The 16,003-nt window shown below is 42.2% G+C and overlaps 1 protein-coding gene across 3 annotated transcripts in view; it reads left to right on the top strand.

The window, feature by feature from the left end:
* The window catches only part of LOC140486249 (uncharacterized protein CXorf38-like), an 85,930-nt gene that overhangs the window by 28,844 nt on the left and 41,083 nt on the right, over window positions 1–16,003 (top strand). For all 3 annotated transcript variants that reach the window (XM_072585141.1, XM_072585142.1, XM_072585140.1), the window contains one exon: window positions 10,600–10,773. In XM_072585141.1, coding sequence (XP_072441242.1) covers window positions 10,600–10,773 — 174 coding nt within the window. The remainder of the gene's footprint in view (window positions 1–10,599; window positions 10,774–16,003) is intronic.

The raw sequence follows: 16,003 nt of genomic DNA, 5'->3' as shown, positions 1-16,003 counted from the left end.
ACAGAGTGTGAGGGTACAATTGCAGGAACCATAGAAACTGACCATAAAAGCTTCTATAAATATGTGAAGTGAAAAAGATTAATAAAGACAATTAAAGTCAGGTGACAATTAAAGTCCCTTAAAGTCAGGTGAAAGTATAAGAGATAATAAAGAAATGGCAGGAGAATTGCACACACACAAAAGAGGGCACAAGTAACCTCCCAGAAATACTAGGGAACCAAGTGACAGTGCAGAAATGAAGGAAGCCGATAAGAAAATGGCACTGGTAAAATTAATGAGGATGAAGGCCGACAAGGGTGACATGGTGGCTCAATGGTTAGTGCTGCTGCCTCACAGTGCCAGGGACACGGCTTCGATTCCCACGTTGGGTGATTGTGTAGAGTTTGCACATTCTCTCCATGTCTATGTAGGTTTCCTTCTACAATCCAAAGATGTGCAGGTCAGGTGAATTGGCCATGAGTCAGTAGATGCATTAGGCAGGGGTAAATATAGGGTAGGGGAATGGGTCTGGGTGGGTTACTCTTCGGAGGGTCAATGTGGAATTGTTGGACCAAAGGGCATGTTTCCATACTGTAGGTAAGCTAATCTAAAGTCAGAAGGGCCTGATGAAGTATGCTGGAAATATTTAATGCATTCATGATCGCCTTTCAAAACTCTACAGATTCTGGAACAACTTGTACAAATTGGAGTATGGCAAATGTAACTATTTAAAAGGGAGGGAAAGACAACAACAAAATTATAGACCACGGCAGTAGGGCTGGCAGAAGTCACTGAGCATGTGGCATCAGCGATGATGTGAGGGGCGGAAGTGATGTCACGTGTGATGCATGAGGAATTGTAAGGGGCGGAAGTGGTTGTGGGAGTGCCCATGATGGGGGTGGAAGTGACGTCATCAATCAATGTGGGGGTGGCAGCTGCATCATCAATCAGCGTATAGCCTAACCTCAGTTGTGAAGAAAATGCTGGAATATTATAAAAGATGCGATAACAAAACATTTGGAAATCGTTCTGAGAACAAAAAGTCCTGGAGATCTCAGTGGGTCAGACAGCATCCACGAAGAGAAAGCAAGCTAACATTTCGAGTCTAGATGACTCTCTTCATCAGAGCTGAAATTTAGTGTGGAGGAGGACACAGCATTTATGTAATAGTGGGGAGGTGGTGGGGTGTTGAAGTGAAGGGGGGGAGGTGGGAAAGGGTGTTGATAGTTCAGATGAAGTGATTGGAATGTGAGAATGGAAGAACAATGGTTTGTCTAACTGCCAGACTGGAAAGAACAGACAGTCCCACTGGGATTGTGGGGGAGGGGAGAGGGGAAGTGGTGACAGAGATTGTAATAAGCAAAGCTTGGGTTCACAGTCTGAAGGTATTGAATTCAGTATTGAGCCCTGAAGGTTGTAAAGTGCCTAGTTTGAAGACGAGATGTTGCTCCTCCAGTTTTTGCTGGAACTCAGTGGAGCATTGCAGCATCTCAAGGACAGACAAGTGGGTATCCTTCACAGCTTAGTATGGATGGATCGAGAATTGGTTGTCAGACAGAAACAGAGAATGGGAATAAGTTGGGTCTTTTTCCAAGTGACAGGCAATGACTAGTGGTATACTTAAAAGATTGGTGCTTGGGCCCCAGCTATTTATAATATAAGTAAATGACCTGGTTGAGGGAACCAAGTGTATTTCCACGTTTGCTGATTACACAAAGCTGGGCAGGATTATAATTTGTGAAGAGAATACAAAGAGGCTTCAAGGTGATTCAAACAAGTTGAGTGAGTGGGCAAACACATGGCAGATGCAGTGCAGCATGGCTAATTATAAAGTTATACACTGATGTGAAAAACAAAGGAAGATTATATTTTAAATAGTAATAAATTAGGGAGTATGGACGTATAAAGAAATCTGGGTGTCCTTATACTCCAATAAATGGAAGCAGATAGGCAGGTAAAGCAAGCAATTAGGAAGGTAGATAATATTTTGGCCTTCATTATAAGAGGATTGAGGTTTTCAAAATTGTGAGTGGGCTAAACAGAGTAAATATAGGGTGAAGCTGTTTCTGCTTGTAAAAAAAAACAAGAATGAGAGGGCATAGTTTTAAGATTTTAAGAAAAAAAACTTCTCAGATGGTGAATTATTAGGCTATGGAATGCATTGCCTGGAAATGGTGGAGACAGGTTCAATTGAGCCATTAAAGAGTACATTGGCATTTCTTTAGATAGGAATGGTGTACAGGGATAAGGGAAAAATGTGGAAGATTGACACTAGCAGGAGGATTTCTAGTGTAATATTTCTGTGATTTGAGTTCAGAAGTGGAGTTGTCTTACTGCAGTTATATGTGGCCTTGCTGAGATCACACCTAGAGTATTGCATGTAGTTTCTTGAATCCCAAATTCAAGAAAAGATGTATTTACTATAGAGGGCATGCAGTGGAGGTTCATTCAGCTGATACCTGGGACGGTAGGGCTGTCCTGGAAGGAAAGATTGGTTTGACTGGGCCTATGTTTAGAAGGATGAGAAGGAAAACTGATTGAAACATATAAACCTCTAACAGGGCTGTACAGTCTAGATGCAGGGAAGATGTTCTCCCAGGCTGAGGAATCTGGAATTAGGGGACATGGTTTCAGGATATGGGCCAGGCTATTAAGGACAGAAATGAGGACATATTTCTTCATTCAAAGGATAGTCAAACTGTGAAATTCTGTCCTACTGAAGGCTGTGGAGGCCAAGCCACTGAATATATTCAAGAAAGAGATAGACACATTTCCAGATTTTAAAGACATCAAGGGGTAAGGGGAGAAAGTGGGAATCGGGCCTTGAGATCAAGGATCAGCTATGATCCTATTGAATGGCAAAAGTAGCTCAAAGACCAAATACCCAACTTCTTCTCCTGGTTATGTTTCTATTACGGGCATTTCTAAAAACAAAGTTGAGCTGTTTTTAATTGGCATTGTCCATGGATAAATAATCTAATGGAGTGCTCTATTAGTTGTGGGTCGACAAATATTTGTTGCCTCTGCATACCTCGGCACACAACTAAATTTGTGGATGCTGGCAAATTAAATAAATATGTTCTATACTTCTTGCAGTTAAGTAATTCTATGCATTTAATTCCTGCCTCTGGCTTTGATTTCAAATAATCAGGGCGGCACGGTGGCACAGTGGTTAGCACTGCTGCCTCACAGCGCCAGGGACCCGGGTTCAATTCCCGACTCGGGTGACTGACTGTATGGAGTTTGCACATTCTCCCTGTGTCTGCGTGGGTTTCCTCCGGGTGCTCCGGTTTCCTCCCACAGTCCAAAGACGTGCAGGTCAGGTGAATTGGCCATGCTAAATTGCCCGTAGTGTTAGGTAAAGGGGTAAATGTAGGGGAATGGGTGGGTTGCGCTTCGGCGGGTCGGTGTGGACTTGTTGGGCTGAAGGGCCTGTTTCTACACTGTAAGTAATCTAATCTAATCTAATCTAATTAGTAAGAGGTGCGCATAAGAAACATGCTTGACGCATATTTCTCAATCGTATACAATATATAGAATTATAGAAATGTATGCAATTACTATATAACAAGTATCAAATTAAACCATGAATAATATAATATAAAATAATATTCATTTTAAAATGTATCCATTCTAAATAAAAGTCTGAATTCAAGCAATATTCAAAATAAGGTAAGTGCGCTTCTGGTGCAGATTGAAATTGGCAGGTATGATGTGGTGGGCATCACGGAGACATGGTTGCAAAGGGATCAGGGTTGGAGCTAAATATCCAAGGATATACATCCTATTGAAAAGACAGGCAAGTGAGCAGAGGGGGTGGGGTTACCTTATTAGGTAAGAAATGAAATTAAAACAATAGCAAGAAACAAAGTAGGATCAGATGATTAGATTCCCTACAGTCTGGAAACAGGCCCTTCGGCCCAACAAATCCACACCAACTCTCCGAAGAGTAATCCACCCCCTCTGACTAATACACCTAACACTATGGACAATTTAGCGTGGCCAATTCACCTGACCTGCACATCTTTGTATGGTGGGGGGAAACCGACGCAGACACAGGGAGAATGTGCAAACTCCACACAGACAGTTGCCCGAAGCTGGAATCGAACCTGGGATCCTGGTGCTGTGAGGCAGCAGTGGTAACCACCGTGCCGCCGTGATGTAGAATCTGTGTGGGTAGAGTTGAGGAACCACGAAGATGAAAAACCACATTGGGAGTTATCTACAGGTCTCCAAACAGTAGTCAGGATTTGGGACACAAGATACACCAAGAGGGTAGAAAAGGCATGTAAGAAAGGCAAAATTACAGTGATCATGGGGGATTTCAAGATACAGATAGACTGGAAAAACCAAGTTGGTAGTGGAACGCTAGAAAACGAATTTGTGGAATGTCTACGAGATGAAACAACTTGTGGTGGAACCCAACAGGGAACAGGCAATTCTGGATTTCATGTTGTGCAATGAGGCAAACTTGATAAGAGAGCTTAAGGTGAAGGGACCGTTAGGAGGTGGTGACCATAATATGATAGAATTTACACTGCCATTTGAGAGGGAGAAGATAGAATCAGATTTAACGGTATTACAGTTAAATAAAGGCAACTGTAGAGGCATGAAGGAGGATTGAATAAGGGTGACAGAGGCATGAGGTAGCTGACCAGAATTGACTGGGAGAGGAGCCTAACAGGAAAGATAATGGAACAACAATGGCAGGAGTTTCTGGGAGTAATTCAGGAGACACAAATTCATCCCGAGGAAAAATAAACATGCTAAAGGGAGGATGAGGCAACCATGGCTGATAAGGGAAGTCAGGGACAACATAAAAGCAAAAGAGAAAGCATATAATATGGCGAAGGGCAGTGTGAAGCCAGAGGATTGGGAAACCTACAAAGACCAACAGAGGACAACAAAAAAAGAAATAAGGAGGGAGAAGATTAAATATGAAGGTAAGCTAGCCAATAATATAAAGGAAGATTGCAAGAGTTTCTCCAGATATATAAAAGGCAAAAGAGAGGCAAAAGTGGACATTGGGTAATTGGAAAATGACGCTCGTGTAGTATTAATGGGGAACAAAGAAATGGCTGAGGGACTGAATAAGTACTTTGCATCAGTTTTCATGGTGGAAGACACGAGTAATATCCCAAAAATTCAAAAGCGATGGGGAGCGATAGAGGCAGATCTGGATATGGTGGCCATGACCAAGGAAAAGGTGCTAGAAAAAGTTTAAGGTCTGAAGGTGGATCAATCACCTGGACCAGATGGGCTAAACCCCAGAGTTAGATTACTTGCAGTGTGGAAACAGGCCCTTCGGCCCAACAAGTCCACACCAACCCACCGAAGCGTAACCCACCCAGACCCATTCTCCTACATTTACCCCTTCACCTAACACTACGGGCAATTTAGCATTGCCAATTCACCTAACCTGCACATTTTTGGATTGTGGGAGGAAACCGGAGCACCTGGAGGAAACCCACGCAGACACAGGGAGAATGTGCAAACTCCACACAGAGAGTCGCCTGAGGCAGGAATTGAACTCCAGTCTCTGGCGCTGTGAGGCAGCAGTGCTAACCACTGAAGGACGTAGCTGAAGAGATAGTGGATGCTTTAGTGGTGATCTTTCAGGAATCACTGGAGTCAGGGAGGGTCCCAAAGGACTAGAAAATTGTGAATATAATCTCCCCACACACATTTAAGAAAGGAATAAGGCAAAGGATGGGAAATTATAGGCTGATGAGCCCAACTTTGGTTGTTGCTAAGATTTTGGAGTCTATTGTGAAGGATGAGATTTCTGAATACTTGGAAGTGCATGGTAAAATAGGGCAAAGTCATCATGGTTTCATCAAGGGGAGATCACGCCTGACAAATCTATTAGAATTCCTTAAGGAGGTAACGAGCAGGTTAGACCAAGGAAAGCTATTGGAAATTATCTATCTGGACTTCCAGAAGGCCTTTGAGAAGGAGACTGCTGAGCAAGATAAGGGCCGATGGTGTTGTATTAGAGGCAGGATATTGGCATGGATGGAAGATTGGCTGTCTGGCAGAAAGCAGAGAGTGGGGATAAAAGGGTCCTCAGGATGGAAGCCAGTGACTAGTGATGTTCCACAAGGGTCATTGTTAGGACCACAACTTTTCACTTTACACATTAATGATCTAGATGAAGGAACTGAAGGCATTTTGGCTAAGTTTGCAGACGATACAAAGATAGGTGGACAGGTAGTATTGAGGAAGTGGGGAGGCTGCAGAAAGATTTAGACAGGTGAAAAGAATGGGCAAAGAAGTGGCAGATGAAATACTACATGGGAAAGTTTGAGGTCATGAACTTTGGCAGGAAGAATAGAGGCATGGACTATTTTCTATATGGGGAGAAAATTCAGAAATCTGAAATGCAGAGGGACTTGGGAATCCTAGTCCAGGATTCTCTTAATGTAAACTTGCCGTTTGAGTCAGTAGTTAGGAAGGCAAATACAATGCTGGCATTTATTTTGAGAGGTCTAGAATATAAAAGCAGTAATGTACTTCTGAGGTTTTATAAAACTCTTGGTCAGATCACATTTGGAGTATTGTGAGCAATTTTGGGCCCCATATGTCAGGAAGGATGTATTGGCCAGAGAGCAGGTCCAGAGGAGGTTCATGAGAATGATCCCTGGAATAAAAGGCTTTACATATGTTGGGAAGATGTTTCCATTTGCAGGAGAGCCTGGGACCTGAGGTCACACCTTTAGAGTAAAGCAAAGACCCATTAGAATGAAAATACAGAGAAACTTCTTCAGCCAGAGAGTGGTGAATCTATGGAATTCATTGCCTGAAGGCTGTGGAGGCCAAGCCGTTGAGTATATTTAAGACAGAGATAGCTGGGTACTTGATTGTCAATGGGATCAAAGGTTACGGGGATGAAGGAGGACAATGGGGTTGAAAAATTGTCAGTCATGATTGAATGGTGGAGCAGACTCAATGGGCCAAATGGCCTAATTTCTGCTCCTATGTCTTCTGGTTTTCTGGTCTTATATCATTTTATTTAGAAATCCTATAAATATAAAGATATGCATGTAAGAAGTTTTATTGCCGTGGAAATGAATAAATCAGTGATCTAGTAATGTCTGTGGAGAGAGAAACAGAGTTAGCATAATGAGTGCAATGGCTCTTCAGAACTGAAAATCACAGGTTTGATGCTGTTGAGCAGGTAATGTCACAAGTGGAACAGAAGTGTAGACCAAAGAAAGGTTGAAGGAAGTTGAAAATCAAAGATGTCATAAAACAAAAGGCAAATGGATTGATGAAGGGTCACTATACTTGAAACATCAACTATGTTATTCTCTCATACAGCATATTCAGTTATTCTCTCATACAGCATATTCATACAGCACAGAAACAGACCCTACAATCCAACTCAACCAGACTAACCAGACATCCCAATTTGACCTGGTCTCATTTGCCATCATTTGGCCCATATCACTCTCTAAACCCTTCCTATTCATATCCCCATCCAGATGCCTTTTAAATGTTGTCATTTTACCAGCCTCCACCATTCCCTCTAGCAACTCATTCCATACATGCACCACCCTCTGCATTAAAGGTTACCCCTCAGGTCCTTTTTAAATCTTTCCCCTCTCACCTTAAACTGAAGGCTTCCAGTTTTCGACCACCCACCCTAGGAAAAAGACTTTGGCTATTCACCCTATTCAAACCCCAAATGATTTTATAAACTTCTATAAGGTCACTCCTCAGCCTCCGATTCTCCAGGGAAGAAAGCCCCAGCCTATTCAGCCTCTCCACATGATGACTCAGTGGTTAGCACTGCTGCCTCACAGCCACAGGGTTTGATTCCAGCCTTGGATGACAGTCTGTGTGGAGTTTACACATTCTCTCCATGTCTGCATGGGTTTCCTCCGGTAGTCTGGTTTCCTCCGACAGTCCAAAGATGTGCAGGTTAGGTGAATTGGCCATGTTAAATTGCCCGTAGTGTTCAGGGATGTGTAGGCTAGGTGGATTAATCATGGGAAATGTAGCGTAAAAGGGTAGGGGAATGGGTCTGGGTGGGATGATCTTTGGAGGGTTGGTGTGGACTTGTTGAGCCAAACAGCTAGTTTCCACACTGTAGGGATTCTACAAAATAACTCAAACCCTCCAGTCAAGGCAACATCCTTGTAAATCTTTTCTACACCCTCTCAAGTTTAACAACATCCTTCGTATGGAAAAGTAACCAGTGTTATACACAGTATTTTAAAAGTAGCCTCCTATGTCCTGTACGGCCGCAACGTGACATTCCAACTCCTATATTCAATGTTCTGACCAATGAAGGTAATGTGCCAAAAGCCTTCTTCAATACCCTAACTACCTATGGCACGGTGGCTCACTGGTTAGCACTGCTGCCTCACAGCACCAGGGACCTAGGTTCAGTTCCAGCCTCGGGCGACTGTCTGTGTGGAGTGTGCACGTTCTCCCTGTGTCTGCGTGGGTTTCCTCCGGGTGCTCTGGTTTCCTCCCACAGTCTAAAGATGTGTAGTCCAGGTGAATTGGCCATGCTAAATTGCCCATTACATTAGTCAGAAGGAAATAGGTATAGGTGGGTTACTCTTCGGAGGGTCGGTGTTGGGTTGAAGGGCCTGTATCCACACTGTAGGGAATCTAATCTAATCTACCTGTAATTCCACTTTTAAGGTGCAATGCACCTGCATTGTTAGGTCTCTTTGTTCAGCAACACTCCCCAGGATCCTACTGTATAAGTCTTGCCCTGGTTTGCCTTAACAAAGTGCAACACCTTGAATTTATCTCAATTAAACTCCATTTAATTAAATTATCAACAGAGGCTGCTGGGCCTGTTTTTCTCCAGTGCTCTCTGTTTTTGTTTCAGATTTTCAGCATCTACAGTTCTTTATTTTTATGAGAAATGGAGTGATAATGGTTGTGAAGCAGACAGGGCACAGACCTGTTAATGAGCTGTTAATGATTATATGTTACATATGAACTTTTACTGAAATCGAAACCAAGGAAAACAAAATATAGATACTGAGAGACAAAGGTGGTGAGGAGAAGTAGGAAATATCAAAAGTGGAGAATAGAGTTTCTGGTCAATGCGAACCATTTAATCAGTCACATGGTGAACAGTAGCCAATTGGATTTGTAAAAATCAGACATTTGCCATCCAATATCACCTGTAATCTACAGCCACCAACTAATGCACAAAGGGAATGGTGAATAATGGTTAGAAATCATTATGGAACATCCATAATGACGACTCTGAGCATCTCTGTGTGTCTGAATATGTTGGTCTGAGAAGGGGTGCAGCACAAATTTAACAGAATGATAATAAGGCTTAAAGGGTTCATTTATGGGGTTAGGTTGTATAAACATGAGTGACTAATCTACAAAATAAAAATAAAACTTTGTGCCATTTGTGAGCTACATATTTATAGTAATAACTAACACTAGAGATTAAAGTGAACAAAATAATGTTATACCTTAGATGGGAAGAGTGCTCTGTTCCTTTCTAACCCCACTACTCCAAAGGTCACAACATAAACTACTTACCCAGTTCCCAATTGACCAGTTGTATGCTTTCTCCATATAAGACTGAGTGTAATATTCTGTAAGTTTCTTCACAGACCTTAAAAATTATTGATTTATTGTAAAACAAGATTATTCAACAAAGTTGCAAAACTGGTTAACACACCCCTACATACCAGGTAAAGGGGAAGAAATGTTTGCTATCTGCAAGGATTCATGCTGTGGGTTAAAAAAACCCATTGACCAATAATGGGTTATTTTGTTGGAGAAAATATTAGGTGCTGCAATTTCAGATGGCTTTCAATCCTATCATTCTGACTTTAGACATGCAGTTATCTCTTGGGTCTTGGCAGATACAGCTTACTGAGGAAACACAGCATCAAGAAATCTTCCAGATGCTCTTCAAGAGTATAATCAGATTTCACAATGGACTCATGATAAAGATGTTACAAAAATGCAGAGAGATGAGTTGGACAGCCTTTCCCTCAGGAGGCCTATCCATAATGATAACCAAGCAAGGCAGCATTAAAGCATCCAGGCAGATGAAGCCAATCAGTTAGCCTCACTAATTAGCAATTACTTATGTGATTTCTCAGAAATTGTTCTTAAAATTTCCAATGTGCCACTTCATTGACCATCTTAAAATAAAATAATCCAGGTAAAGGTGGCTCAGTGCTTAGCACAGCTGCCTCACAGCGCCAGGGTCCTGGGTTCAATTCCAGCCTTGGTGACTGTGTGGAGTTTTCACATTCTCCCCCTACCTGTGTGGGTTTCCTCCAGGTGCTCCAGTTTCCTCCAACAATCCAAAGATATGCAGGTTAGGTGAATTAGTCATGCCATGCTCCCCATAGTGTTCTGGGATGTGTAGGTTAGGTGAATTACTCAGGGTAATTGTAGAGTAATTGGGAACGGGTTTGTGTGGGATACTCTCCAGAGGGTTGGTGTGCACTTGTCGGGCTGAAGGGCCTGATTCCACACTTTAGGGATTCTAATTCAACTTGAAATAAATAAATATTTCCCTAATGTTTCAAAACTCAAGTTCTCAATATTAAATATGAAGAATTCATAATATAAAATTTAATGTATAATTTGAGACAGATTCTATTTTTGGATCAATAGGTTGCATCATCAGATTGGCAAGTTCAGCTAATGGAAACTGATGGAGTGGATGCACTGAAGTTTACAGATGAGATAGATACTGGAGAGATCTTAAGTGCTGAATTAGAACTACTTCGAGAATGGATCCAGGAGCTGTGTTTCACAATGGAAGAACAAGAGGCTTTGCATGTTCAGGTATGATAATTACGTTTATGATTTTAAAGAAATGAAGAAAACTTAACAAACAGCAAATTTCACAACTGATCTTGGATGAACCTGTTTGTTCATCCATAATGAGAATCCATAGATCAGCACAGGAACAGATCTATGAATATTTATTTGCACCTTCTCTGGTAGGGACATTGACCTACTGAATCAGAAGATTTTTCTTGTACACACTTAACAAATTCCTCTCCATCTAAACCCTTAACACTATGGCAGTCCCAGTCTATGTTTGCAAGGTTAAAATCCCCTACCATAATCACCCTATTATTCTTACAGATAACTGAGATCTTCTTACAAGTTTGTTTCTCGATTTCCTACTGACTATTAGGGGGTCTATAATACAATCCCAATAAGGTGATCATCCCTTTCTTAATTCTCAGTTCCACCCAAATAACTTCCCTGAATGTATTTCTGGGAATATCCTCCCTTAGTAAAGCTGTAATGCTATCCCTTATCAAAAATGCCACTCCCCCTTCTCTCTTGCCTCCCTTTCTATCCTTCCTGTAGCATTTGTATCCTGGAACATTAAGCTGCCAGTCCTGCCCATCCCTGAGCCATGCTTCTATAATTGCTATGATATCCCAGTCCCATGTTCCTAACCATGCCCTGAGTCCATCTGCCTTCCCTGTTAGGCCCCTTACATTGAAATAAATGCAGTTTAATTTATTAGTCCTACCTTGTCCATGCTTGCCCTGACTGTTTGACTCTCTTCTGTTCTCAACTGTACCAGTCTCAGATTGAGTGTTTAGATGGAGAGAAATTTGTTAGTTGTGTAGAAGAAAATTTTTTGCTTCAGTATGTGGATGTACCTACTAGAGAAGGTGCAAAACTTACTCTTGGGAAATAAGGCAGGGCGGGTGACTGAGGTTTCAGTGAGGGAGCACTTTGGGGCCAGCTACTATAATTCTATTAGATTTAAAATATTGATGGAAAAAGATAGACCAGATCTAAAAGTTGAAGTTCTAAATTGGAGAAAGGCCAATCTTGACGGTATTAGGCAAGAACTTTCAAAAGCTGATTGGGGGCAGATGTTCGCAGGTAAAGGGACAGCTGGAAAATGGGAAGCCTTCAGAAATTAGTTCACGAGAATCCAGAGAAAGTATATTCCTATTAGGGCGAAAAGAAAGGCTGGTTGGTATAGGGAATGCTGGATGACAAAAGGAATTGAAGGTTTGGTTCAGAAAAAGAAGGAAGCATATGTCCAGTATAGATGGGACAGATCGAGTGAATCCTTAGAAGAGTATAAAGGCAGTAGAAGTATACTTAAGGGGGAAATCAGGAGGGCAAAAAGGGGACATGAGATAGCTTTAGCAAATAGAATTGAGGAGAATCCAAAGTCGTTTTACAAATACATTAAGGACAAAAGGGTAACTAGGGACAGAATAGGGCCCCTCAAAGATCAGCAAGCAGAAAATGGGGGAGATACTAAATGAGTATATTGTATCAGTATTTACTGTCGAAAATGAAATGGAAGATACAGAATGGAGGGAATTAGATGGTGACATCTTGAAAAATGTCCATATTACAAAGGAGGAAGTACTGGATGTCTTGAAACACATAAAGGTGGATAAATTCCCAGGACCTGATCAGGTGTACCCAAGAACTCTGTGGGAAGCTAGGGAAGTGATTGCTGGGCCTCTTGTTGAGATATTTGTATCATCACAGGTGAGGTGCCAGAATACTAGAGTTGGCTAAGGTGATGCCAATATTTAAGAAGGGTGGTAAGGACAAGCCAGGGAACTATAGACCAGTGAGCCTGACATTGGTGGTGAGCACGTTATTGGAGGGAATCCTGAGGGACAGGATGTACATGTATTTGGAAAGGCAAGGACTGATTAGGGATAGTCAACATGGCTTTGTGTGTGGGAAATAGTGTCTCACAAACTTGATTGAGTTTTTTTGAAGAAGTAACAAAGAGGATTGATGAGGGCAGAGTGGTAGATGTGATCTATATGGACTTCAGTAAGGCATTTGACAAGGTTCCCCATGGGAGACTGATTAGCAAGGTTAGATCTCACAGAATACAGGGTGAACCAGGCACTTGGATACGGAACTGGCCCAAAGGTAGAAGACAGAGGGTGGTGGTGGAGGGTTGTTTTCAGACTGGAGGCCTGTGACCAGTGGAGTGTCACAAGGATCGGAGCTGGGACCTCTACTTTTCATCATTCGTATAAATGATTTGAATGCGAGCAGAAGAGGTACAGTTAGTAGGTTTGCTGATGACACCAAAATTGGAGGTGTAGTGGACAGCGAAGAAAGTTACCTCAAATTACAACAGGATCTTGATCAGATGGGTCAATGGGCTGAGAAGTGGCAGATGGAGTTTAATTCAGATAAATGTGAGTTGCTGCATTTTGGGAAAGCAAATCTCAGCAGGACTTATACACTTCATGGTAAGGTCCAAGGGAGTGTTGCTGAACGAAGAGACCTTGAAGTGCAGGTTCATAGCTCCTTGAAAGTGGAGTCACAGGTAGATAAGATAGTGAAGAAGGTGTTTAGTATGCTTTCCTTTTTTGGTCAGAGTATTAGTACAGGAGTTGGGAGGTCATGTTACAGCTGTACATGACATTGGTTAGGCCACTGTTGGAATATTGCATGCAATTCTGGTCTCCTTCCTATCGGAAAGATGTTGTGAAACTTGAAAGGATTCAGAAAAGATTTACAATGATGTTGCCAGGGTTGGAGGATTTGAGCTATAGGGCGACGCTGAACAGGCTGGGACTGTTTTCCTGCAGCGTTGGAGGCTGAGGGGGGACCTTATAGAGGTTTACAAAATTATGAGGGACATGGATAGGATAAATAGGCAAATTCTATTCCCTGGGGTGGCGGAGTCCAGAACTAGAGGGCATAGGTTTAGGGTGAGAGGGGAAAGATATAAAAGAGACCTAAGGGACAACCTTTTCACACAGAGGGTGGTACGTGTATGGAATGAACTGTCAGACGATGTGGTGGGGGCTGGTACATTTGCAACATTTAAAAGGCGTTTGGATCTGTATATGAATAGGAAGGGATTGGAGGGATATGGGCCGGATGCCGGCAGGTGGGACTAGATTGGGTTGGGATATCTGGTTGGCATGGACGAGATGGACCGAAGGGTCTGTTTTCATGCTGTACATCTCTATGACACTCTGACTTTATGAATAGTTTTAAGTATAGTCATGCTGTATATCTACAATGGTGAGTAGAGTGGGTCCTTTCTTGATTGCGTGTTTTTATTGGGATCTGTCTTTTGATTAAGTTTTTAAAAATATAAGCCATAAGTATTAAGTTAGTCTGGAGCAATATTTTAGGAGAAAGTGAGGACTGCAGATGCTGGAAATCAGAGCTGAAGAATGTGTTGCTGGAAAAGCGCAGCAGGTCAGGCAGCATCCAAGGAGCAGGAGAATCAACGTTTCGGGCATAAGCCCTTCTTCAGGAATGAGCAATATTTTGTAGAGCAATAAGACAGTGCTATTTTCTGTGTCTGTTGATTGGAAGGAGCAAAATGGCCTTTAGAAGAGTGGTATGCTCTTCCTGTCAGATGTGGGAGTTTCAAAAGAGTTTACGGGTTACTGATGATTATATCTACAATAAATGTTGTTGGTTGTGAATCCTGTCAGATCGAATGGATCGGTTGGAGCCACAGTTAGAAGCAATGAGGAATTTACAAGAGCAAGGGGGTGTGATGGATGGCAATTACAGGGAGGGAGAAAAGCTGCAAGTACAGTCAAGTAGATGGCTTAACTCTAAAAATGATAGGAGAGGTAGGCAGGGAGTACAGGAGTCTTCTGTGGCTATCCCCATTTCAAACGAGTATGATGTTTTGCAAAATATAGGGGGTGATGGACTTACAGGGGAATGTAGCGTAAACAGCCAAGTTTCTGGTATCTAATGTAATGAGGGGCATGTTGGGTTCCAAATGATCAATTGTGTTAGGGAACTCTCTAGTCAGAAGCACAGACAGAAGTTTCTGCAACCAGCAGCGAAAAATCAGAATGGTGTGTTGCCTCCCTGGTGCCAGGATGAAGGTTGTCACAGAGAGGGTGCAGAATGTTCTCAAAGGGAGAGGGACCAGCAGGAGGTCATTGTACACACTGGTACCAATGACATAGGAAGGGAAAAGGATGAGATTCTGAAGGGAGAATATAGAAAGTTAGACAGGAATTTGAAAAGGATGTCCTCGAGAATAGTAATATCTGGAATACTCCCAGTGCTACGAGCTAGTGAGGGTAGGAATAGGAGGATAGAGCAAATGAATGCGTGGCTGAGGAGCTGGTGTATGGGAGAAGGATTCACATTTTTGGATCATTGGAATCTATTTTGGGATAGAAGTGACCTGTACAAGATGGGTGGAATGCATCTGAATTAGAACAGGACTAATTTACTGGCAGGGAGATTTTCTAGAGCTGCTCAGGAGGATTTAAACTAATAAGGTGGGGCGGGGGTAGAGTCCAGGGAGATACTGAACAAAAAGATCAATCTGAGACTGGTACAGTTGAGAAAGGAAGTGAGTCAAACGGTCAGGGCATGCAGGAACAAGGAAGGCCTGATAAATTAAATTGCATTTATTTCAATGCAAGAGGCCTAACAGGGAAGGCAGATGAACTCAGAGTATGGTTAGGAACATGGGACTGGGATATTAAAGCAATTACAGAAACATGGCTCAGAAATGGTCAGGACTGGCAGCTTAATGTTCCAGGATACAAATGCTACAGGAGGGATCGAAAGGGAGGCGAGAGAGGAGGGGGAGTGGCGTTTTTAATAAGGGATAGCATTACAGCTGTACTGAGGAAGGATATTCCCAGAAATACATTCAGGGAAATTATTTGGGTAGAACTGAGAAATAAGAAAGGGATGATCACCTTATTGGGATTGTATTATAGAACCCCTAATAGTCACCAGGAAATTGAGAAACAAATTTGTAAGGAGATTTCAGTTATCTGTAAGAATACTAGGGTAGTTATGGTAGGGGATTTTAACTTAACCAAAATAGACGGAACTGCCATAGTGTTAAGGGTTTAGATGGAGAGGAATTTATTAAGAGTGGACAAGAAACATTTTCTGATTCAGTATGTGGATGTACCTACTGGAGAAGGTGCAAAACCTGACATACTCTTGGGAAATAAGGCAGGGCAGGTGACTGGGGTGTCAGTGGGGGAGCACTTTGGGGCCAGCGACCATAATTCTATTTGTTTTAAAATAGTGATGGAAAAGGATAGAC

This window comes from Chiloscyllium punctatum, chromosome 15 (genome assembly GCF_047496795.1).
Source record: "Chiloscyllium punctatum isolate Juve2018m chromosome 15, sChiPun1.3, whole genome shotgun sequence".
Lineage (NCBI taxonomy): Eukaryota > Metazoa > Chordata > Chondrichthyes > Orectolobiformes > Hemiscylliidae > Chiloscyllium > Chiloscyllium punctatum.
This window is presented reverse-complemented; position numbering and strand designations above follow the sequence as displayed.